This window comes from Heliangelus exortis, chromosome 6 (genome assembly GCF_036169615.1).
Source record: "Heliangelus exortis chromosome 6, bHelExo1.hap1, whole genome shotgun sequence".
NCBI classification, from domain to species: Eukaryota; Metazoa; Chordata; class Aves; order Apodiformes; family Trochilidae; genus Heliangelus; species Heliangelus exortis.
In genome coordinates this window covers 2,338,161-2,362,659 of record NC_092427.1, presented here as the reverse complement: position 1 = coordinate 2,362,659, position 24,499 = coordinate 2,338,161, and the positions used below count along the sequence as shown (strand labels likewise).

At 41.2% G+C, this 24,499-nt stretch overlaps 2 protein-coding genes across 22 annotated transcripts in view; one reads left to right on the top strand and one right to left on the bottom strand.

The window, feature by feature from the left end:
• Nucleotides 1-477: 477 nt before the first annotated feature.
• Nucleotides 478-15,893, bottom strand: ORC4 (origin recognition complex subunit 4). 10 transcript variants are annotated; one of them, XM_071746404.1, is made up of 14 exons: nucleotides 15,786-15,893; nucleotides 13,240-13,311; nucleotides 11,650-11,726; nucleotides 10,238-10,328; nucleotides 9,323-9,398; nucleotides 8,852-8,937; nucleotides 7,532-7,580; nucleotides 6,898-7,049; nucleotides 5,483-5,656; nucleotides 5,036-5,122; nucleotides 2,023-2,131; nucleotides 1,230-1,325; nucleotides 1,063-1,130; nucleotides 478-784 (listed from the first exon to the last, which is right to left on the bottom strand). In XM_071746404.1, the coding sequence occupies exons 2-14, from the start codon at nucleotides 13,309-13,311 to the stop codon at nucleotides 596-598; spliced, it is 1,326 nt and encodes a 441-aa protein (XP_071602505.1). In that variant the 5' UTR covers nucleotides 15,786-15,893; the 3' UTR covers nucleotides 478-595. The 10 variants fall into 10 exon arrangements, with proteins under 10 accessions (XP_071602505.1, XP_071602497.1, XP_071602498.1 ...); XM_071746396.1 differs by lacking the exon at nucleotides 15,786-15,893 and adding an exon at nucleotides 14,797-14,947; XM_071746397.1 differs by lacking the exon at nucleotides 15,786-15,893 and adding an exon at nucleotides 14,806-14,931.
• Nucleotides 15,634-24,499, top strand: part of MBD5 (methyl-CpG binding domain protein 5) — a 137,269-nt gene continuing 128,403 nt past the window's right edge. For 9 of the 12 annotated variants that reach the window (XM_071746378.1, XM_071746385.1, XM_071746380.1 and 6 more), the window contains exon 1: nucleotides 15,635-15,848. The gene's annotated coding sequence lies outside the window, so the exon portion shown is untranslated. Of the gene's footprint in view, nucleotides 15,849-24,499 lie in introns of all 12 variants that reach the window. The other 3 variants (XM_071746383.1, XM_071746381.1, XM_071746377.1) reach the window with 1 other exon arrangement.

The following is a 24,499-nucleotide window of genomic DNA, read 5'->3' as shown; positions in this document are numbered from 1 at the left end:
GAGCACTTCCCTGGAAAGGAACAGAACTTCTCATCTGTACATTTTGCCAGTGTCTCTTATTCCATACCCTGCACAGCTGTCTGATCACTAAAACACCTGTAAAACCCAGTTCTAGCCCTGTGGAGCTCTCAGCCAGAGGACCCAGAGTTTTCCCTGGTGAAAGTCACACTTCCAGCACTGCTCCATTGGGCTGGATTGTACTTTGCACTTCCCAGCTGGAGCTGGCTGCAATGAAAGGTGTAATTAACTCAATTTTTGATAAGTCAAACTTCAGAAGAAAAAGCACACCAGGAGCTTTAAACTACTGCAGAACTTCCCTGAGCTCATCTCTTAATGCAATCTCTTAGCCTGAGAAACTCCACAGCACATTCCTGCTGGGTGAGAACTGCCAGAGGGATTGTTAAAATAACAATACTCTAGTTCTCCTTAAAAAAAAAAAAAAAAAGACAAAAATCCCAATCAATCAGCAAAACAAGCTTCTTGCAAAAATTTATTAATTTGGACCACCCCCCCTGTGGGTAAACATGAACATCTTCTGGAGTTAAGTGTAAACTCCAAAAGTTTTGATGGAGAAGAGCATAAAGTTCCCAAAAGTTCACAACCAGCTGAGTGAGGAGGCTGCCCACTGTTTGATGTCTGTGGGGCAGTTGGGGTAGACCTGCAAAGCATCCATGATCTGACTGCTGTCCAGAAGCAGCCTCATCAGGAGGTACTCCTTCTGTGCCCGGACACTGGGCCTTTCTATGGGTCTGACAAGTTCCAGTTGCAGCAAATGTTCAAATGCCTAAAAAGACAAAAAAAAAAGAGGTTAGGAAGTAGATGATACCATCCCTCTGCTCAATCTGAATGACCTATGTGAGGCTGTTTGGAGAGAAATGTGTGACATGCAACCCTCAACAGACTGCCCACTCTACTTGGTTGAGGCAAAGCCACCCAGGTGAGGCTGAAAATGGATTTTGCACTCTGAGTTGTAGGGCTGCAGGTGAGTAGTGTGCTTGAGAGAAAAGAAAAAAACATTTAAATGATCTAAATTTAAAAAAAAAAAAGCTATTCCAGGCTTACCTTCATGACAACTGGCTTCTCAAAGTTGTACATGCAATGTGCTTTCCTTTGCATGAACTTCTGGAATTCTGTATCAGTAATAAAGGGGGAAAAAAAAAAAAAAAAGGTTAGTTAGGGAAAGAGATTTAGGAGATTTAGTGCTTGTAAAGTGCATGTATTTCTCTCACCATTGTAAACCATCTGGAAGTTAAATGGTTCTCCTTCATAAACATCATTTAAGTGTTTCATAGCTATAATTAGGCAGACTTCCAGGACAGACAAACCTAGGGGGAAAGACAAGAGCTCTAAATATTTGTCTTAAGCAGAGCAGAAAGGCAAGTAGTTCATATACTATTTTTATTCCTCTATTTTTACATGCTATAGGCCTCACCTCTTTGTGTTGTGTATCTTCACAATGAAAAAAACCAAAAAAACAGCTGGAGAGTCTAGAATAGGGAACATCTGTTTTGCAGGTATTTGACACAAGAATGTTCAGAAATGAGCTGCTTCCATCAAAAACAAGAAATGTAAGTATAAAACCAACCCCTTGTTGCTGCTGATGCATGCATGACAATTTTTAGCTGTACCAATCTCCCTGATACTGTGCAGCATGCCATGAAATCAGAGTTTAAAGAGTTTATTTGCTAAAGAAATGCTACAGCACAGGAGCTCCATGGTACTAACAACCATCAGAGAATCAGAGGGCCAAGCCAAACCAGGGCCTGTCACATCTGGTTGCCAGGAGGAAGCAAGGGGTAAGTTAACTTCTTTTTGGTAAGAAATACAAAGTTTCTTGCTTTTTGCTACCAAAAACACTTATCAGAGGCCACCCCACGGGTGGGTGTATTCCCTGTGCAGCTCAAACCAGAAGGGGACACAGGACTAAACAGTGTCCCTCAAGTCAGAAAAGTTTCAGGGAGGGACTTGACAACAGTCCCATGTTCCTAAGAAATGTTTTCTTGGGAGAAAGTTGAGCTTTACCATGTACAATGTTTGCTTTTGAGTCCATCCTATACTGCTTGCTTGCTTCTTGAAGATCTGATGCAGTGATGAGTGGGTGATGTTCAGTAACAGTACTTAGAGCAAGCATCTAAAAATAAAAGAGAAAGCATTTAATTACTAATTACCAGCCACACTTTTGACTTGGAAATGGAATGCAGAGGAACACACGTCCCCTGGAGTCACCCCCTGGAAACACTGAGGAATAAACCCTATACAAAGTAGGCTTATACTGAAAACCCTGTAAATAGCTGGTAGCTGCTACAACATTTTGCCAGGAAGGTTTTCCAGGCTTAAAACCTTAAAGCCTCCTCACCAGAGGAGATAAACACTCATTAACTTGTTTATATTAACTTGACTGGATTAGCATATTTCTGTGATTGTTGTAAAAATGACTTAAAAGTGTTTTAAGCACCCTTTTGTCACTGGAAGTCTCTCAGCTTACAGAGCATGAGTTACCCTGCAGAACATTTCATTTCAGAACACTTCAAGTCTCACCTGGCTGCTTCCTCAATCTTTCCCAGTTTCCAACTGGTCAAGTCCTAGAGGGTGAGGTTGGAACAAATGCTGGTTAATCAACATGTAGTTAATTACCCTGGGCTCACTCTTTCAAAACTATTGATGAGCCTTCACTCCTAGCTCTTTGCAGGCTCTTTAGGGCTTTAACTCTTTGCCTTAGAGACACTTTGCAGTTAATATTCATCAACAGAAGGGATGCCCTTTAGTGACCATCTCTGTAAAAATTTACTTATTTTACATTTCTAAAAAATGTAACTTTCTCAATGCTCCCAAGCTTTTCCCTAATACCATTTGGGATACTGCAATACAAAATAGGCATCAAGTTTCCATTAAAACCCCATGGGTTCATCCAGGGATGGGCAGCACTCAGGTGATTTAAAAATGAAGTGAAAATTAGAAATGAGTGTCCTTGCTACTGAAAAGCAGGAAATTAGAGTAGCTCCAGTCTCCCCACCACCACCCTGCCCATCACAAAGCTGCTCACATGCAAACTCCTGCAGATTTTCAAAGTTAAGGAAGGACTCATCCTGCAGGGCAAATAGCCCAGGCTTTGGCTAATACAAGAGAATCACAGAATCTGTATTATGGATGTGAGCAAGATGACTTCAGAGGGGAAAAGCCCCTTTCTAAAGGAATTCAGAACATGCTCAAGCAAACAATTGGCAACTTCAGCCTGAGCTCTGGCACCCCTTGGAGCTCCAAGGAGGCTCCTCAGACAGCCATCAGGAATTTTTCTGGCATTTATTCAAGCCACAAAGACAGAATTGGGTGCTGCTAAACAAGAAATAATCTGCAAACTTGTAACAAAGTCAACAGAGTTGACTACTAAAAAAGGGGGCTCTGATCATGCTCTTGTGTTTCCAAAGCAGAGCAGGAAAGCTGTGATCTACTTCTCAGAGTGGTTATCAACTCAGTGGGAAAAGCTGTCAGCACTGAAGAGTCCAAGACCAGCCCACCACAGAGCTGAAGGCTGAAATCTGGATCCTTGCACAGCACAGGATGAGCAGGTACATTTCCTGAGCTTTTCACACTGACAGAAGCACACAGATATTTTAAGGTGGTTAAATAAGTGTTACTTCTGTGATGAATGTTATTGCATTCATATTAACTGGGTTAAAACACAGAAGGGAGGGAGGGAGAGTTAAAACAAGACCCTCTGAAAGAGCCTGGGCTGTTCACTGTGCTAGGAGGAAGTTCACTGTCAGCACTGCCTCCTACTTACTGAACACACAACTTTTCCCTCAGAGTTAACAGGCAGGCAGCACTCTGCTTTTTCTCCACACAGCAAGGCAGCTCTTCCCTCCCTCCAGATAACTGGAAAGATTGAAGCTACCAAATAAAAAAACCCTGCAAGCTTCCTCAGGCCCTTGTTGCCAGACAATGTGGCCATTTGGAAGATCAGAATTAACCTCCCTCTCAGTGTTTCAGGGATTAGGAGCCTCAGCACAAGATTTAAAGGATTAAGGTCCCATTTCCTGGACTAGCATCACAGTAATGGATGAATTCAGGACAGTGCCTGGGCTACCTAAATAGCTCTATAGATAAAACTATGAAACCAGCTCTGGAAAAAAACCAAAAAGTGGTGCCTGATTAGGCAGAGTTCATATTTTATCTGAGACTTTGCATGAGTAACAAGACTGTAAATATATGGGAATGCTCTTACTGAAGAGGTGTCCAGGAGCAAGTGCAGGTGTCCATAAACCCAAGTAATCTGTGCCCAGGAGCATCACAGCCAGAGCAACAAGGCAGAGTGGAAAAAGGGAGGAGAGCAGCAAATATTTTAGCTCTGAGTGTTACTCTAAATGCAGCACTGGGTGCTTTTATGTCCAGAGGGCTTGGACCTATAGAGTTATTCAGGAGTAGTTCCAGAAATAGGTGAGGATAGGCCAGGAGCACAGATAGGAGGAAGATGAGGTGAAGATGATGCCGGAATACAGTAAGAGCCCATTGCAAATAAAATTATTTATAAAAAAAAAAAAAAGTAAAAGAGGCTCCAAAATGTATTCATCTTTGAAGAAGACAGACATTAATGAAGAGAAGAAAGTTTAGGATAGTGACAGATTTGGTGAAAGAGGAAAAATAGAGGAATATTTGGCTAGCCCAAGACTTCAAGGTAGAAAAAGCAGGTTTTAGTACAAGCTGTTTTAAGGACTCATCAGCAACCACAATCTCAGAAAGGAAATAATTTTAAAAGTATTTCACCTACAGTTTTGCTTTATAAAGGGAACTAACTTGGTAAAAGTTATTTTAAATACCAAAAAACCCACCACCATTTTAATCAAACACTACACCCTCTCAAGGGGACTGCTACAGAAATTGGAACTCCTCAAATTCACTAATAAAGCACAGACTGACAAAGCATGTAAGAAACAAAAAAGCCCACTCAAAAGAAAAGATTTTTAGGTAAGGTTCAGGTAAGAGGCTTTAAGTATAAGTTGTTGTCTCCAGGGTAGTACAGACAGATCCAAATCCATACCAACAGCAAATGCAGCGAGCGCAGATCTTTGGTGTTGTGGAAGAGGTTCTGCAGCACATCCTGAACAGTTTTATCCTCTGAAAGGTGCTAAAAAGAAAAATTTAATTGATATTTTAATCATCCCAGCAAATCATTTCATGATCATCATCATCCCATTTCAAATAATTTTCACCTGAAAAATTAAGTTCACCAGCTTTAAGAGCTCATCTTATGCTTGGTTCTTCATATCTATAACTTTGGGGGTTTTTTGTGGCACTTATATTTTATCTCCAGAGTTCAATAAGCAAAGATTCTTCATCACATTTGATTTATTCCACATCTAACTCGATGGTGAAAGGAAATACTAATCTTAGGAATTAGATTTACAGCTAAAAGCCTTACAGTTATGAAGTGGCCCTAGTTTAGAAGTTTTACTAAAACCAACTATAGAGATCTGTAAATAAATACCTGGACATTATTATTCCATTTTTGTGCAAAAGTCTCATCAGGAAATATAGGAGGAAGAGAAAGCTGTTCCTTGAATATCCTAATGTAGTGTCTAAAATCAAAGGAATTCATCAAATATATCTGTCTGTGAGAGAACCTTGATTTTACTCTCTTCTCCAAGAGCTCCAGGATATCCTTGTTAAAAAAGTAAAAACAACCATTAAAAAAGCAGACCCATATAGTGCATTCTTTGCTACAGCAGAACCACAAGAGAAAGCACCCCCATCACGTTGAAAACAATGAATTATTAAATTCTCAGGCTTGAAATTTTCTACCAAGACCTTTGCTAATTATTATAATTGATGTGCCTTGAAATACCTAACAACCAGCCCTTTCCCCACACCATGTGATGCTCTACATCACAGAGGATCATTAGTTGCTAGGATACCCAGCAGAATTTTTCCATAGATTATGTAAATATTTCAGTTACTTAAGTCTGCATTCAAGATGTTTCAGCCTATCACAGCTCTAGACAAGTTGTCTCTTTGGTGGGAACGTAGGCTGGCAGCTGTCAGTTGCCTTTTGTCAGACTGAAAGAATCCAGCTTAAAAAAAAAAAAAAACAACAACTCAAGAGCCAACAGTTATCTTCTGAGATTGTCACCCAGAATGAAGCAAGTCTGCCATCAAGTTGTTTTTTGAAGGTAGGGGAGAAAAGCTTACTTTTCTCAGAAGAGAGCAAGACACTGGCTTGTTTATCAGAAAGAAATAAGCTGTGGGATTTGTCCTTTTAGAGGGGACATTATTTGTCGATATAATTAGAATTATTTGTCAAATAATTAGAATTATTTGTCCTTTTATTCTGGAACAGAATAATTACACTCCTAGTTCCTAGGGATTTGGGGTGAAATTTCATTTTTCGAGGGTTTCCTGGGTGTTGGTTTTGGTGTTTTTACTTGCAATGAAAAAAAAAAATGCTTTAAGAATACAGAAATACAGAAATTCCTCACCAAAAAAAGAGTAATAAGAGTAAACAGGGAGCCAGCAGTGCAAAATGCAAAGACCCCTCTCTATTTACAACTCAAATGTAACAGTTATCACCACTACCCATGGCACAGCCTCTGAAGACTCAACTTTAAGTACTGATTGAGAAGCAGAGCAAATTGAGTTCTAACTAACAGGAGCCTCTCCAGAGAGCCAACACCACTCGAAATACAAAACAACCCCATGGACAAATTTGCAGGTTTTTTGGTCATCTTATTTTGATCTCAGCACAAATTCATTTATTTTTTTATTTTTCCCAATTCAAAAGTCAGCAAAGTAGATAAATGAGAAAACTCTCTTTGAAAAGCAAGTAGAATTCCAGAGGAGAAAATATCTCAATTAAGACAAATCTTTAAAAACAGCTGAAATCTTGGAGAAGATGCAACTTCATACCTGTCTACACGTAAGCCCAATAACTGTTACTGGAGTCTGTGCTGACTGGGATATATCAAAAAGATTATAAAGCAGGGTCTGATTCTTGTGATGAACAAACAAGTCAAATTCATCCAGTATAAACAAGACTGGGCAGCTGCTAGTTCGATTTCCTGAGAAGGAAATGTTAAAAGTTAGTATGGTAACATCCTGATCCTCATCAGACTTCCATCTCTACAGTTTCCACATTTTCTGGTTATAACAATTTACATATTTTCTTTCAGCTGTTCACTAAGCCCTCCTTTACTGCTACAACAGTAAAATAAAGAACACACTGAAAAATTAAGGTTTTGTAGCATTCTGCCTGGGAAAAATGGGGGCAAGAGCAGACAGGCTTCCATGGAAAATTTAAAAAAAACATTATTTTTAATAGCTTCAATCTGGATTAAACAACCTGTGCTTCAACCTTGCAAGCTTTTATGGCATCAGTTATGTTATGCTTGTTTAGTATTAGATGTTTTTTACATTATTTTGTAACCATGACACATGCAGGGTTTAATCTCCTCATATCACTTGTACAAGTGGATGAAGAACACAAATCTGCTTTTTAGTCAAGTAACAAACACAGTTCAAAAGAGGGGCTACTGGTGCTTACCTTTCCTTAAAGCTTCAAGAAGGAACACAAGATTATCTGCAAAACTGCCCTAAAAAGAGAAGAAAACAATTTCACAATAGATTTTTCAATGTTGTTCTCAGAACTCTGTAACTGCACCAAATTCAGGCATGTAATGAAGGCCATTTCCTTCTAAAACTCTGCTTTTTGGTTTGCATAGTTGAAAATTTACCATGTGGCTTCATGTTGTGTAACCATAACCTCCTCAGGACCAGAAAACTGGCAATTAACTCCACATTGATTCAGTTTTTCCAGTATGAAAACCTCAAACTAATTGCCTCAGACAGGCAAAAATTAGTGAGCTACAATAAGCTAAATTTACAAGCAGCTTTATCTTTCCTTAAATAGCTATTTCATCCTCATTTTTTATCTACACACATGCAAGAAGTGCCACCTAACGTGTGCCACAGAGAATGATCAGGATGCAGTTTTTAATTTGCACCCTTGTTAGCCAGAAGAAGATTCATGACAGAAAACAATGATTTGTGACACATTTGCACACTCTGAAGCACACAGGCTGGGAAATAACTAACTGAAGACTACAAGCCCTGTCAAAGGAAGCCTCTGCTTTTGGGGTAAGTAAGAACCCAAGTCTGTGGGACCAGAAAATGGCCTCTCAGGAGCAGTCACTGAGTAACAGGCAACAAGCAGGGTGAGCTCTGATCACTGGCCCAAGTTATTTCACACTCAAATGAGTGACATTTCATCCAAAGCACTGCAGCCATTCTCTGTATTACTGACTTTAGTCCCAATGTAAATGAGTTTCTTGTCTTTGGGAAAAAGTTAAAAGCAGCAAATATTTTAGGAGAAATTCTATGCAAAATGAAGGGCTCTAAGAAGCCTAGATAGATTTTTTCCTATGAACTAGAAAATGCTGCAAATATACTAAATAGACTGCTTTTTGGCTGATAAACCTGCTTACTCTTTGCCTTGAAATGTTAGAGCACACGTTTCAAAAACATTCTACCTTTCTTCAGAATGCTTAAAATTTGTTTCACTTAAAGGCTTGGAAGTAAATTTTAAGAGAGCCTTTCCCATTCTTCTAAGTCAAAGTTGATGTTTTTGTCAAAAGTATCAGGATGCATTAATGCTACTCAACTGGTAAAATGTAACAGTAATTGCAATTGTAAAATGTAACTGTGCCAGCAGTGATTAAATATTTAAAAGATAAAGCTTTGAGAAGATTGAGCCAGCCCACTGCTATTTTGCTAATAAACTTTGAAAGCTCACTCAGTCTCCACAATTGCATCCTATAAAGCTGGTTTTTTAGGCAAGGGAGGTAAGCAAAAAGTTGATACTCACAAAAACTTTATCCCCAACCACATTTTCCAGGTGCAACTGTCTGGTGATCTCCTTCAGGGCCACTTTGTCATTAGTCTGCAAAAGCCCTGCAAGAAAATTCTTCTTCATAAAAAACTGCCAGTTTTCCTTCATTCCAAGAGAAAAACTTACAACTTGAAAGTTATCCAGAAGCTTCTCTCAGTTTCCAGCCTTACAAAGCTATGTCTTTTTAGCAATTAAGACTAGGCAGTAATTTTCTATGTATGTGTTAGTTACTTTAAAAAAAATATGGTTCACAACAGAACTGATTTTTAACATTTTGAAAAGTCATTAAATGCCCAGAAATCCTTGTACAAAGGTGGGTGTTTTGGACCTCACAGACAAATGTGTCCATTATCCAGGCTACATAATCCCTGCTGAAACCCAAATTCTTGTTCAGTACATCCAATGTATAACTACAAGGCAACATTTGAATCCTGCTGGATTACTTGCCATTCAGATGAACTTGCAAGAGGCTCTGTTTAGCAGCTTCCATTGCTGTGATCTCTTTTAAGACATGATTCAATAGCTAGGGGGAAAAAAGGATAATTTCTTTACAATAAATTAATATATTAACAGTAAGAAAAGTGTACAAATGGATATTACCAGACAGGAAACAGAATGTGCAGTTTCATAAGGCAACAATGGCTGAGTATTTTCAAGACTAAAATCACAATTCCACATTCACTGTCCTGCCTGTAGCAATTACATTTGTTTGTTCTGCTAAATTATTAGGGAAAGAAATATAGAAATAACTCAGTATTTTAATTACTAAATATTTGGGGTAATACCTGGGGCTTTTGCCTTAAAAAAAAAAAAGCTTTGTGAGCTTGAGGCCCAATAGTGACAGCAGGCTAACTTCTGAAGAGTAACCAGAAGGTGGCTTAATTGCAAAGAACTCCTCTGTTGCACAAAGCATCAGAGAACTGTAGGAGGACAAATGCTGAAGGAAGGTAAATCTATGAAGCAGTCAGATCACTGAACAACAAATGCAAGTTGTTCTCAAAAAATTAATTTTTATTTTACATGTTTGGGGGACTTGAAACCTGGTGAAGACATGCAAAGAATTCCAAAACCATGCCTCCTTCTGCAAGTGGCTGTGAGGATGGACAGGTATGTGGTTTTGTCAGCTGCATGAGAAGCTGTTCTGTTTTGCTAAATCACAAGGAATTCAATGTCTGAAAAAATTCAGATAGTTAGGAAGCAGTTTTCCCCATGTTGTTATTCAACTGGCTCACAAGAAGCCCTAGAATCTTTTGAAATGCTACAGGAACAGTTAGAAATTCTTCCTTTAAAGACAGGCAGAGATGAAAATGTAGCTAAAAAACCTCCCAGGGCCCTTCTACAAACTTTTTACTAGGTTCATACCGCAGTTTTTCCTGATCCTCGGGGCCCAATGATGAGGACAGAATTACTTTCTCCATGAAACGTGGTTCGTTTCAGCAGTTCCAGCAGGTGTCTGTGTTGACAACACCAACAGGTTAAAAACTTCAAACCAGACAACGTTGGCTGAAACTCTGGAAAATTCCAAGAACCTTTAGAACTTCAGAGAAAACTCGATAGGTTTCAACTTGGTCTCAGAGCCAACACTCAGGGCATGCGAAGTATGGTACAATAAAGTACAAAAGGCTGAGTGATTAGATCTCTGAAAATATTTTAAAATATTAAAACATGCAGAAGTCAGAGTATCACTAATTCATCAAGTTTTCCACCATGAAAAGGCAGACTTCAATAATTATTTCTTTCTTGCAAGAAAGAAAAGATTGCTTTCTGTGATATCACTGTAGTTCACCAAAAAGGGAGACTGGCAAACACATGGAAGGAAAACCTTGACACCAGTAGAAAATTAATAATCTAGTGGAATGTATTAATTTTAACAAGCTTGAGAACACCTGATTATGTGCTAAATTTAGGTATTCAAAGCTTGGGAAAGGTTAACAGCAATATTGAATTTCTAGTTCATATATTATTCCCACCCCAAAGGAGGAAAAAAGAACTCTAAATGTGGTGCTAGGTGATAAGTCTGAAGATAGTTTAAATTACTTTACTGAAACTTAAAATTGCCAAATGTTTACAAAAGTATACATGTAATGTGCTTTTTATATTTACTTATAATATTGACTTGCAGTCACTTCTAGAGGAGTCAGCTGTACCAGGTGCATATGGTTTTGTTTGAAAACCCTGACAGACCTTGGAAAAGAAAAGATGAGAGTTGAGCTCATCAGTTTCAGAATGACCTAGATCTGTAAAAGGATTGGTACTGAAACGGTGCTGGTGTCACAGCAGGTTCCTTCTTCCTAACTTTAACCACTGCAGCTGGATGTCCCTGGACCTCTACTTGAACAAACATGATGCTGGCATCCAAGGTTAAAGATTTACTTTTAAAACATCTTACCAAAAAACAGCTTACCAGAAAAACTTAAGCAAAAATAAAGTTTCACAACTGGAGAAATTAACTTTTTGCTTGGTCTGAGAATGTGCACTTAGAATATGCACTAAGTGTCTTTCAGGCTCCAAAAAAGTGGAGCTTTTGGGAACTACAGATTTGAAAGAAGCACAAGAAATCCCAAACTCAGAGCCTGGCAAACCAGCAAGAAACAATTGGATAAAAACTCTTCAAATCTGAGATAAACAGTTTTTAGAAGCACTGCACTGTGTATCATTTAAGCCTGTATAATTTAAAACAACAGAGGTAGAAGAAAATTATGACCTCTCCAGATTATTTTTCTGCTGTGGTTAAAGTAGATGTTAATTAGCATTTGATTAATTAGCTCACTCACTTGTACTGCTGTTCAATCCCAAACAGTTTGTCAGGAGCATAATGGTGACAAAATCTTTCACGTAAAACTTTTTGCACCTACAGATAGAACACAAGACAGAAAAAGTGCTTCAAACTCCAGTATGTACCAAAAATGTATCTGCAATAAAATGACAGTAAAATGACCATATTGCTGTGGTGGTACAAATACTCTGTACCATGCAAATTTTCTCATCAATGATCCAGGGGTCTTGAGAGTAAAAACAGAGCTGTAGTAGACAGGACATTTAACAGGCTCTTTTGTAGCAGAAAAAAAATCAGTGCTATCAATGATAGCACAGGGTCTTTGGCCCATTCTGCTACAGTTGTTCCTTTCTTCCTTCTCTCCCAAAGGGATGTTACATATGTTTTACCTTATTGTGCAACACAGGCAAGAAACCATTCACGAGCTGATTTAAATCACTAAGTTATTCGCCCTAATTGCCAGGAATACACTTTGGGCGGGACTCACAACAATGTTGCAGCCAACCACCTTCAAACATTACAAAATATCCATTTCAGTTTCCTACAAGATTCATCACAGGTGCCTTAAACCAAAGGGCTGGGAAAGGGAACCCACAGTAGTACAAACATGGAAACTGGACAATCCTGTTGTTAAGAATTTAAGACTTCATACTACTTCTTTTACCCCATCTCTTATTTGAGCTTTCCTAAAATACCTAAAATACTTCATCCTTTTATAACGCTTGGTGTTTGGTTCAAGTGTTTGTCTTAAAAATAAATACACATGGAATACACATACATATGAAGTACTCCTTGGCATGTCTAAATAATAGAATAGAAATATATTTTTGATAATAATTTTAATACATTTTGATAATAATTCTACTTAATGGAAGGAATTTTTTAATATAAGCTGTGCTCACCTACCCCATTCTTCAGTTACTTTTTCTTCTTCTAAAGTCTTACTGATTAAATTTCCAGATTTATTCTGTTTTAATGAATTACCTATCTTACCAGTCAGCATTATCCATTCACAAGTAAAAAGTTTTTTCTTCTATAAATGGATTTCATAGGTAGCTGAATATAAGAAATCACTGGGCCAAGGTAAACCAATACAAGATGCATCACAATTTGAAAGTAGCTACTTTGACAAAATGATATAAGGCTTAAAAAAAAAAAAAAAAGAAAAAAGAAAAATCACAAAAAAGCCTGATTTGGCAAGTGCTGTCCTGACTAACCTAGGCTGTAAAACCAGTCTCCTAGATTCTGATTCATCCTGCAGTCTGTTAGATAAACAATCTGGTTTGATAAAAAGAGATTTATGCAAATCAGTTGCCACAAACAGGTGTAAAAGCACAAGATAATGCTTGACCATAGTTATCAAGACTCCAAAAAGCTGACCAGTACAACACTGGACGCAACCAAACATCATGTGAGAAGCTGAAATAAATACTGAATAAAAAAAAAAACAAACACAAAACCCAAACAAGAGCAGCCCTAGAAACCACTTCAGGTATTTGTAGGTGCCTTTTTAACTGTAGTAAAACTACAGAATGGAGGAAAGTTTCAGAACTTAAAGCCAAGGTCAGCTAATGAAGATGTTACTAACCTGTGAAATGCATTCTCTGTTTGCTCCACTGCTCTCCTTGGCCTTACGTTTACTCATTGCAGAAGTTTTCATCTTTAAATAAGAGAACACAAGAAGTTACAGTCAGTTACTCTGTTTTCCAAATCATGTCAGTCAGAAACTACCTTTAGGTGCTGATAAACTACATTTAGTATAGCACAGCCAAGACAGTTGTTCATTTGTAAGGACTTGTGTTGTACCAACATGGTTCCTTAACTGATAATGATGCAGATGTTTGCCTTACTTTTAAAAAGAAACAAATGAAAAGCCCACAAACCCAGAACTGAGCCATTTTGTTTCTGATTAGATGAAATCCATGTTAACACACAACTTCTGAACATCTTTCCAATGGAATGCAGACAGCACCTAGTGCAACTTATATGGAAGTTTTTCTTCAAGTATTCTTCCAGGCTTTTCTAGCTTGTTCCTAATGGCAATGGTGACACTGACAAGCCTGTGATGAACGTGCCAACCCCCCTAAGACAGCACAGCCATGGACTGCCTGACTTCCCACCCAACCAGGAGTTCTCAGCATTGACACTCCAGGAACACTGCTGTGAACAACCAAATCCATACCCATCGAGGAAGCTGTACCTGACATCTGTGCACCTTCTCCTCTCACCAGCCCAAGTGTAACTTGTTCATTTTAACTGCCTATAAGATAGTTTTGAATGCTATAATGACGTTTCTGTAGCTGGAACAAGCTACACAAACATGGTTCTGTGTTAACTCACGACATTAAAGGTTTTACAAGAACTATCCACGTTTATACTGGTGCAGCTCATTGCAAAAAGCACAAAGCATCACTAGCTAAGCAGCATCACAACGATTTCTCCCTCTTCACGTTAACAGAAAGCTTCCAAAGCTCACTCCACAACAATTAACGCTTATTCTACCGCAGCAGTTTCCCTTTTCTCCCAGTTTTGCTCTTTCTACTCTAAGGCCAGCATCGCTCAGCCCCCCTGGCACAGCAGCTCTGCCTGCAAAGGACGAGATTGGCTGCTAAAAAAAACACATTAATGAAGCAGTCAGCACAGGAGCAGGCGCACAGGGGCACGAAAACCGAAAGCTGGAGAGACCGAACCGAAGCGGTGAGATCAACCCCAGAGGAGTGCCGCTGTTACAAGGGGCATGCCCGTTCCCCTTTCTCCTTTGGGGTTTATAAATTTACACCGCAGCTACCGCCACACAGCCGCCACTTCCCGCTAAACCAACCCCATCCCCTTACCCGCTTTCTCCTCTCCGGGGTGCCTCCTCACCTCGGATCTCCCTCCTCACCGCTCACCTCACCCGGCCTCTTCCAGAGACCTCCCGGTGAGGCAGCGCAAAGGGGGGGGGGGAATAAAGGTTCCCCCCTTACCCCACGCCAAACCTCGGACATCCGCAGCGCTTCACCTCGAAAGATGCTCCGGGGGTGCGGATCCCTCCCACCCTCTTCTCCCCGCCCGATCCGCACGGGGGGTCCCAGCTGAAGGGTCTGAAGGAGCCGAAGGAGCGGACCCGCCCCTCTCCCGCCCATCGCCTCCCTCCCGCCCTCACCTGAGGTACCGGCAAACCCCGCAACCGCCGTAACCGCCGTAACCGCCGCCCTCGCGCTCCCGGCAGCCCTCGCGCCGCCCCCTCACGTGACCCCGGGTTTTTCCTCCTCCTCCCCTCCCCTTCACTTCCGCCCCGTCTCTTCCCTTCCCTTCCCTGCCCTCCTCCTCCTCCTCCCCCCTCTCCTCCTCCTCCTCGCTTCCTTTTTTTTTTTTTTTATTTATTTTTTTATTTTTTTTCCCCGAGCTACTTCCTTCCGCCCCGCTGCCGGATCTCCTTCCGGGTGCTCGCGTGGCCCTGTGGGAAGGTGCGTCCCTCCCTCTTCCCCCCCCTTCCTCTCCCACCTCCCTTCACACACACACTCACACACACACACACACGCTCACACACACACTCACACCCCTCTCTCTTTCCTCCTTCCCTTCCTCCCTCCCTCCCTCTCCGCGGCCTCCCGAGCTCCCCCGGGGCGCATGCGCAGTGGCTGCCTCCCCTCTTCCTCCCCGGCAGCGCCGGAGCCCCAGCAGCCGGAGCAGCAGCAGCAGCTGATGATGAGGAGGAGCGCGGGGGGGGGCGGGGGGGCCCGTTATTTATACCGTTAAAGGGACAGGCCGCTCATTCCGCTCGGCATCGGCGCGGGGGGCCGGTGCCAAGCGCCCCGAGTTTCTTTCCCCCCCCCCCCCCCATCCCCCCCCCCCCCTCCCTCACACCCCCCCCTCACCCCCCCTCACCCCCCCCCCCCCCATCCCTGCCGGAGAAACCCGGGGAGTTTATCCGCTTCCCCCCCCCCCCCCCCCCTCCCTTCCCCCCCCCCTTCTCCCTCCCCTCTCCCTTCTCCCTCCCCCCCCCCCCCTTCTCTCCTTCCCGCTTCCCCCTTCCGCGGCGGAGGGAGAGCGAACCCGAGAGGCGGCCCCGGCGGGAGGCACCTCGGCGGGGGAGCGGCAGGCAGTTGGGCAGCCCCCACCCCCCGCGCTCCCCTCCTCCCCCTTTATTACCCTTTGTGTGCGTCTCCGCCTGCGCCGCTCCGGGGCCGGCCGGGCGCCCGGGGGGCCGCTGAGGTGAGTGCGGGGCGGCGGCGGGGCGAGGGAGGGTGAGGGGAGGTGTGTGTGTGGGGGAGCGGTGGCGGCGGGGCCGCCCGCTTGTTTACCTCAGGGAGGGAGCGGGAGAGAGAAGAAGGGGGGGGGGGGACAGCCCGGAGCTCGGCCGCGCTGGGCCGCGGGTGGCGGGGAGGGGGCGCCGGGCTCCCGCCTGTCACTTTCTGCCCCTTCTCAGTCCCGGGGGCTCCCCCCCCGACCGAGCTTTGTTGTCGCTGGGGTGAGGGGTGATGCTCCGGGCCCGGCCGCGCTCCTCTCCCCCGCCGCTCCGGGGAGGGGAGTACTTGAGTCTCCTTCCCCCCCTTCCCCTCACCTCGGGCCGGGGGGTTGATGTCGGCGGGGTCGGCCCTCAGCTGGAGGTGCGGTGTTGTGAGGAAAGTTCGGTGGGTGCTGAGCCCCCGGCTTCTCCCGAAAGTGTTGCTTTGGGGGTGGCTGAAATAACGTCGGGGTGCTGGGGAGCCCCCGGGATGTTTGTGTTCGTAAACCTCTCCCCCCTCCTCATACCCTCCCCTACCCGGGCTGGGCTCTTCCCCGGCCGTTCCAGGCCTTTATTTGACTTCTTTAAACCCCCGCGGTCATTAAGGCCCCGGCTCGTACAAAGAGCCGCTGGCGAGTCCTTAACTTCAGGGATTGTCCAAGAACTGGACCGGTGTTTGCTAGATGGAGATCGGCGTTTGGTAGCAGCCCGTGGTTCTCCTTGGTCCCTGGCTATATTTGGTCAATGGTTTGCTCGAATCTCTATGTGTTGGTGATCTCTTTTTTTTTTTTTTTTTTTTTTTCCCCTGGCCTTCTGCTGGGAAGGCCAAATGTCTCCTCTATCCACTCGTAGGGAGGTGTTGGTTTCTTAGGTCAGGTAGCACTGGTAGGCTGAGCTGACCATTTTCTTTCTGCTGCTTAAAAGGAAAGTAAGAGGTCAAGATGTCTGAAAGAGCTTAAAATGTAAGGAGGCAAACTAAATGCCTAACTCGAGGAAAGGTTGGAAGAAGCCTCCTAAAGATTTGCAAGAATTCAGAAGTAAGAGTTTGGGCGTTAATGCCAAGTTGAAATAAGAGTCCTCCAAAGAAGTAGGATGTTTACTTAAAAATTGCTGTTGCCTGCTTGTTTCTGGAACTTAATTACGTCCTCCTTAATTTTAAAATGATGGTTTGAGTGCTCAGTTCATTAAGTATTGTGGAGCAGGCTGAAGTAGGCCATGAGTGTGTGTTTCAGCTGGGGCATCATGGTTAAATGGTGGTCAGCAGAGAGCCTGTGTCATCTCAGCCTCATGCTGGAAGGCTACCCACAAGAAAGAGCTCTCCTGAGATGCTTTGGTATCTCCCATTTCTAATTTGTACATATGTGTCTTGCATGAAGCACCAATTTTGTGATCAAACCAGAAAGTGAGAAAGCTGTAATTTGATGGGCTGGGAAGAAAGAGAGAAAAGTATAATTGGACCTATGCTTCAAGTATTGTGAAGAAGAATGGAAGATAGCAGCCATAACTGTAGTTTTTTCTCATAGTTTGCCATTAGTTTTCTGTTAGCTTCTGAAAACAAGATGACTTTGGTTTCAAACCTGTGGAAAACGTGATAATTGTTGTCAAAATTGGCAGATACAATGTGTAAAACCCCATACTTCAGCAGTGTGACTCTCCTTTTAGTTAGTTTATTACAGGCAAGTAGTTGGACAGCAAAGGGCTAGCCAGGAATAAAGGACATAGTTGGGTTTTTTTCATGCCAGTGCTTCCTTTCTTAACCAGTGATACCATGGAACTGCTTTCATCTGTACAGGGCAACTTAGAGCAGCTTCAGGGTTATGCTCCTGATGTACACAGAGCTGCAGATTTCCTGCAACTTTCATGGCCTACAGCTGATGAGATGTGTGATTTATTGCAGGGTTTTTAACACTTGAATTTCTTTGTGTTTTAATGTTGAAAATAGGTGTGATTTGGTTTAATAAGCTTTGCTCTGTAAAATACCCTAACAGAATTCTAAAGCTGGACAAAATAATTCAAGGTCTCTTCTTACTTTAAGTCCTAGGGATAAAATTATTAATAAATGCTCCATTTCTGTAGGGGGATTGGGTATGGAAGGTCCCTCCTGAGGACCCACTGGTGGGGCTGGGATTCTGAGCTGTGTTGGAGGCAGCTGCTGCAGCACCCAGCACAAAGGGGTCTGAAGCTAACTGGGGGCCTCTGGCTGCTGTCACAACAACCTAAGTAAAGAATTAAATTTCTCATCCTGCTATAAAGAGTTATGAACAGTTACAACCTAAGGGCAATACAGTTTGGTGTTGATTTGGGGTTTTTTATATTTTATTTGCTGCTTTTATGAATAGGTATTTACAATTGCTAATTGCTTTTAGGAAAACTTGGTGCATATTTTTCAATTAGTTCTCCTCTTAGCCAAAATTAATGACTGTTTTCCTGCATCCCAGGTTAGTGTCTTCCCAGACTCTAAGTCAGAGAGATTGTTTGGAATTAGTGAAGAACCTCCCATGGCAAAATGTAGGTTGTGCTAGGCTTGAGGGTGCTGTTCAGGCCAGGCATGTATTTGTCTCCAGCAATCCTTCCTTGGAGTTTGCTGTCTTGGTAGATAAATGTGTTAATTTCTATTTAGACTAGGTAAGCAAATGTTTGAAGAGAATCTTTATGATGCAATACTTTGAATAATTTAACTTTTTGCTGCTTGCAATCCTTTCATTCTTCTTTGGCTGTGAAGGGGTCAGTCTTTCTCCTTGCTAAAAAGCACTGAGGATCTTGCCAAAAGTAACAGTCCACTCAAAAATGGAATGCCTTGGTTTTCAGCTGAGTTGTTTACTTTGTTCTTTGTTTTGGTTTTTTGGTTGTTTTTTTGTTGATGTTTTTTTGAGTGTTTTTTGTTGGGTTTTTTTTTTTTTTTTTTGGTAGCTTATCTCCGTTCCCCCCCCCTCCCCCTCCTTCCCTTACTGTTATTCATGTTGATTCCTGGTGTGTGGAAGATGAGTAACCCAAATACAATCCATAACTCCAAACCCAGTTCCTGGATGAGGGCTTTATCAGGGTTGTTCCTTCTGGGAAGGAGCAGACCAGGTGGGTGGCCCCTGGTGCCCATCTGGAGCCCCACCAGTGTCAGTGTCTTTCTGGGGGCTTAAGAGACCACATGCACAAAGCAGCTTGCAAGAGAAAAATCTCTTCTATTAATGGCTCAGGACACAAATTTTAGAAGTTGCTTGAGCTTTCTTTTTAAAAATAGTGTTAAAACTTCTGGAAAGGGGAGTTCTGTTTCTTCTGAGCTTGTTCAGTTGTGTGGGGGCTTGATTTTGGTTGATTTTTAGGGCCTCTATATTGGTTTCTCTGTAAGTATCAGTCTTACCATTGATTTCAACAACAGAAAGATACAGGAGAGGCTTTTGAATGCTCTCATGTCATTAATGACTTGTTTAAGAGTTATTTAAATGTTTGAAACCAAATGTTTGATAGCCAGGCTTTCACTGGCTTTCCTTTGGAATTATTTTTGGAACTATTAGGTGGAATAATAGTGCTCAATCAGTTTCAAATAGGCCTGCACAGGACCCAAGGCCTGTATCAAGTATTAAATTTTGGGAAAAGCATTGGAGACAGCTAAATATTGAAGTGCTCTGAAATCTATGTAACTGGAGTCAAACCAAGTGGGATGCTAATAAAAAGCAGTTAAGAAATTAAGAAGTGCTGACTCCTTTCCTCTCTTCAAATTCCAAGTTCTTTATTACAGTGATACCTATATTTTTTGATGAGTCTTCTAGAAAGGAGTTCAGACTTTGGCCTATTTTTAAACTGAGGTAAAACCTGTCAAAACCATTTAGTACAAAGCTACAAAGGGTATTGGTATGTCTGTATCCATGTTTATATATACATGTGTGTATATACAAGCAGGAGTATACCAAAGAAGTGTAATAAATACTTTAAAACAGAACTTGAAGCACATTGTGGTTCCAAAAATTGGTATTTGGAGCCTTTTACCTCTTCAGTTGTTGTGCTCTGGCAGCAGGAATCAGTCATTACCATGAGGTGGCTATTCATGGACCTTTGGGACACAGGTTGCTCATCTGGGTTTCTCTGCAGCTTGGCAGGTGTTCCCATCACAAAACTCCATCACCTCTTGTCCTTCCCATGGGAATGACTAAGGGACAAATCCTGGAGAGTGGCTTTGAGCCTTGGTTCACTGCCTGGGAGATGAGGAGCATTGGAGAGAGCAGTGCAGAGCTGGAGATGCTCAAGATGCAGTTGTCACTGTTGTTTGGGACTATTTTTTTTTTTTTTCCTGATATCCTGCATTTCAGGAGTTTTACTTAAAAAGCTGAAACAATAAAATATCTGAAAATACTTTTTGAGATTTCTACTCACTTGCTTTATGAAATAAAAAAAAGGGGGAGGGGGATTTCGTTTGTTAATATGGTTAAATTCTGCAGTGTGCTGGTTTTTTATTATTACTTCTACAGAAAATACTTTAAAATAATAAAGTAAGCCAGCAACATAAAAAAAATCCTTATCTTGTCACAATATCTGGTACTTAAGACACAGAAGTGGTATGCTAATGAAATTATTTCAATATTACAAAAAATATATATAATAATTTTCGATCAGTCTATATGTTCACTTCCACTGAATTCAAAATTATTTTGGTGACTTGCTGAAGGAAGAGTCATCTGAAATGTAAATAGCATCCTAAATATTAGGCCCCTTGGTTTGCAGCATCAGTAGCATGGCCTCATGGAGAGAAATTCCCAAGTGAGGGAAGCAGAACAGTTGTCAATTGTTTGCACAACAAATCCTGTTGGATCAAATGGTGATATTCTCAACGTTCAGATAAAGAGAGGCTTGCAATAATGTTGCCTTGTACCCCGCTGCCAAAGGAAACAAATGGAGACTTAAGTTAGGAGAAAAGGAAAAGTCAGCCAAGTAGAAGGTAGCCCTGCATATCATATATTTATAGATAGTTGCATTTTTCCATCCATACTGCCTGTTATTTAAAACAAAAATGTAAATTAAATTTCAATTTGCCAACGTTAGACTTTATTTTGAAGCTCCAGTAGCTTGTTGCCAACACATTATTTAGGGTTATCTGTGGAGGCAAACTGAACTCCTTATAAAAGGGTGTAAAACATTTGGGTTTGTCTTCATCCTTTGAGCTTTTACCTGTATACCTCATGTGTATTTTCATACATCTGTGTGTTTTGGTAGGACTCAAGCTGTAGCATTGACAAGAACAAGGCACTGGCTTTATATTTCATCTGTCTTTGCACCTAATCAGCTTTGGAATTACATTTATTTGAAAATTATTTAATTTTTTACTTTAAGACCGAGGCAATGAAGATTTATGCATCTATTTAGGTTTCTTTATGTAAGCATGCTGTCGACTTAGGGAGATAAATTTTATTTATCTTCTCTTACAGAGACAACAAGCACACAAAAAAAGTTTTTGCTGCATCCTCTCACCCAGCCCCTTGATGAGATTTTTTAATATCTGCTACTTTTCTATGAAAACACAGTGAAAGTGGGCAAATGGCACCACTGATTAGAGAACCAAAGTAGTCAGAAAGCTGTAGGGAGCTGGTTTTTGTTGTTTTTTTTTTTAGAACAGAACTTCCCTTTGTCTTTTATGGGCTTGGGGGCAGAAGGCAGAGGGGGGCTACATTCTCCCCTGGTAATTTCTCTGGGGCAGAAGCTCAGTTAAAAGAAGGATCAGATTTAAGAGGTAGATGTGTTGGGATGAATTGGTGATGCAATGTGGTTTTGTTACGTTGCTCTTGAGCCTGGTGACTTGAAAGGTGAGATGATGGGAGATCTGCTGGTATTTCAGAGTTCAGAAACTTTTCTTGGTGGGTTTTGAAGTCTTAAGAGCCTTTGGAAAAATCTCATTCTGTTTTGCAACCGTTTGTTTTAAAGTTTTCTGGCTTTTTACACTTTCTTGAAAGATCAGAGCCTGTTTCTCAAGGATAGCCCCTCTTTGAAAACTTGAAGTCATTTTCCTCAGAAGTCTCTCATTCATTCTATCTTAGGCAAGATTAGGGTTTGTTGTTTTTTTTTTTCAGATGCTCTTTCAAAATATTTTTCCTCCTTTAACATTCTGTCACACAGGAGTTCTTGCCGAAGGGTTTCTTGGCCGTTTCAGAAACTGTAATCTAGTTAAAAGGTTTGTTTATGCTTCCCATCTCTGCTCTGCTGATGGTATTAGAGCAGGGGCCAGAGCCAGGCAGCTCACTGTTTATAGCAGGCAAACTTCAGTTAAAGCTGCAGCCTCCAGTTTACTAAATATCAATATCTTCACGGCAGCTGCAGATCATTGCAGAAGGGATCAAAGCAGAGGGTGGCCTGTGATTTGTGTCTTTCTCCATACGTTCTCTTTTCCCTCGTTCTTTTCATGTTTAGAACCCTGCATACAGTTTTTCAGATCCAGAAATGCTTTGTGCTTTGAAAGAAGAGAAAGCAGAGACTTGGGGACTGTATTATTTCAAAGCAAAACGTTTATTGATTTCAGTGGAAGTTTTGTCCTAAATAAGGGTTGCTTCTTCTGCATCCAAATTCTTCTGCCACAGCTGTTGCATAGATCCAAACTCAAGGTACCACTGACTTGTCAAAAATAATTCAAACATTGAGGACTGAGGGCAGCACAAACATGCTCTATTTAGTGGGCAGTAACTCAAGATTTTGTGTCTTTAAAAAAAGGCAAACTAATAACATAGATTCCTTTTCATACTTGAAACTTCAGGGTTATGTATTTAAAAAGATGTGAATTGTTGGAGGGTGGTTTTCCTTGAAGTCTGCTTTGGTGTTATTAAGCAATAAAGCATGAGTCTGTAGGCCATCTGAACTGCAGAAGCAAACCATATCTGGCCTCTAGGCTATTGGTTCCTCACCTCTGTTTTAAAATTAGTAAAATCATTTGCAGCGTGATTCATTTCTAAAAATTGCTTGTCCATCTGTGCAGAGCATACTGGCTCTAAAGTTGCAGTGCTCACTGTGGTAGTGTTGATGATTTTTTTTTTTTTCTGAAAGTTGTGTTACTCTTGTAACATCTTCCTTGTGTTGCACTTTGGCCAAGTTGCTATTTTTTCATAAATTGGTTTGTGTTAAGTGTGGAATTTGGGGTATTGTAGTACTGCCATGTGAAGTGATTTAGTTTGTTGTTTTTTTTTTTTTAATATGTCAATAAAATATGTGTACTCTTGATATTTTGTTATTAAAAATCTATATATGAAATCCTTAAGGGGAAAAAAAAATAAATAGTTTATTCTCTTTTCACTGATGTCAGTGCTAAAATATTTATTAACTTCCATAGGTGCTGGATGAAGCCCTGAACCTGAATTTTTCATGAATTCTAACTTCACAAAGGTGTTGGGGAACGAGCAGTTCTAACCATGTAATGATCCCAAAACTGGTTGGTTAGAACAGCTCCTTAATCAGGATTCCTTGTGGATCACCTTACATATTGAGCTTTCTTCCTGTCCTTGTGGGTTTTGCTGTTGTTTTTCCCATGTTCCTTTTCTGAAAAACTTCAGTTATGAATCAGTCTTCATCATTTTTTGTAACTCAAGTCATTATCTGATGTAAGAGTCTGCTGAGAATCTGCAGATACATGATGAGGTAGAACTTGATGAGCATATCCCTGAAACTTAGAAATAAACAGCAGATTTAAATACATTTTTAAGTCTTTGTTTTTAATGTAAAATGAACTTAAAAATACTTTATGCCTATGAAGATATTCCTTTGTGTAGGAACTACATTTTTCTGAAATACTATCAGGGCAATAACTTGCTTTGTCAGAGAATGATAATATAAACGTTGTAAAACCTGTTGTTTACAATTTTATCTTGTATTTAAAAACTAGTAATCAGCTTTCTCTAAATATTTATCCATGCTGACTGAAAACAAGTTTAACTTTATCCATGGGTTGGGTTTTTTCTTGAGTTGTGGGTTTGATAGAACAACCCAAGTCACACTTAGGCCAGAGTGGAACTGTTGGGAGCCTGCTACTGGAATTTTTTGTATTATTGCATTTAACACAACAGCTAGTGCTTATAGTTAGCTTTTGCTAATTATTTCAGGTAGTTTTAATACTTTGTGTGCACTGGGTATATGCCTAGAATGTCTCTTAGCTTCTGTTACAGAAAAAATGAAATACTTCTTAGTTTCTATTTTAGTAGACAGTGGTCAAAATTCATGTGTAATATGAGGAAGTGTCCTTTGTAGTGGTGGTGAATGTAAACCAGGTCATGGCTGAGGAGTGGTGAACCTCAATTGAAGATCTCTTAAAGCATCTTCCAGGTCTTGTTGTCTTGAGAGAAAGTTTGCAGAGACTTCTATAGAATGTGGGCTCTGAAAACAGCTTCTGTGTTCCAGGCCTCCAAAGACAGGTGGTATTTTAAGGTTGGATTGTATGTTCATTAAAAACTTGCAAAGAATTACTACTTCTTCATCTTGCATGAATTCCATCCAGTGTAATCCAGAGTTGTTCTGTCTCCTATTTGCATGACCTCACTCCTTGTTTACTTCTGCTTTACTCAGATGCTTTATTTTCCTCTGCTAGAATTGGCTCAGAACTTCCTAACTTCTGGTTGGTCTGGCAGGCAGTGCTTGCTGCTCAGCTTGGTGGTGCTTTCCTGTGTGCCAGGAGTGC

Excerpts from the sequence above, each read along its gene's own strand:
- ORC4 (XM_071746394.1), bottom strand. The coding sequence starts at position 14,638 with ATGTCCGAGGTTTGGCGTGGG. Across the intron at positions 2,132-5,035 it reads GCTCGCTGCATTTGCTGTTG|ATGCTTGCTCTAAGTACTGT; the intron begins GTATGGATTTGG and ends TTTTATTTTTAG. Across the intron at positions 1,131-1,229 it reads CTTCCAGATGGTTTACAATG|AATTCCAGAAGTTCATGCAA; the intron begins GTGAGAGAAATA and ends TTACTGATACAG.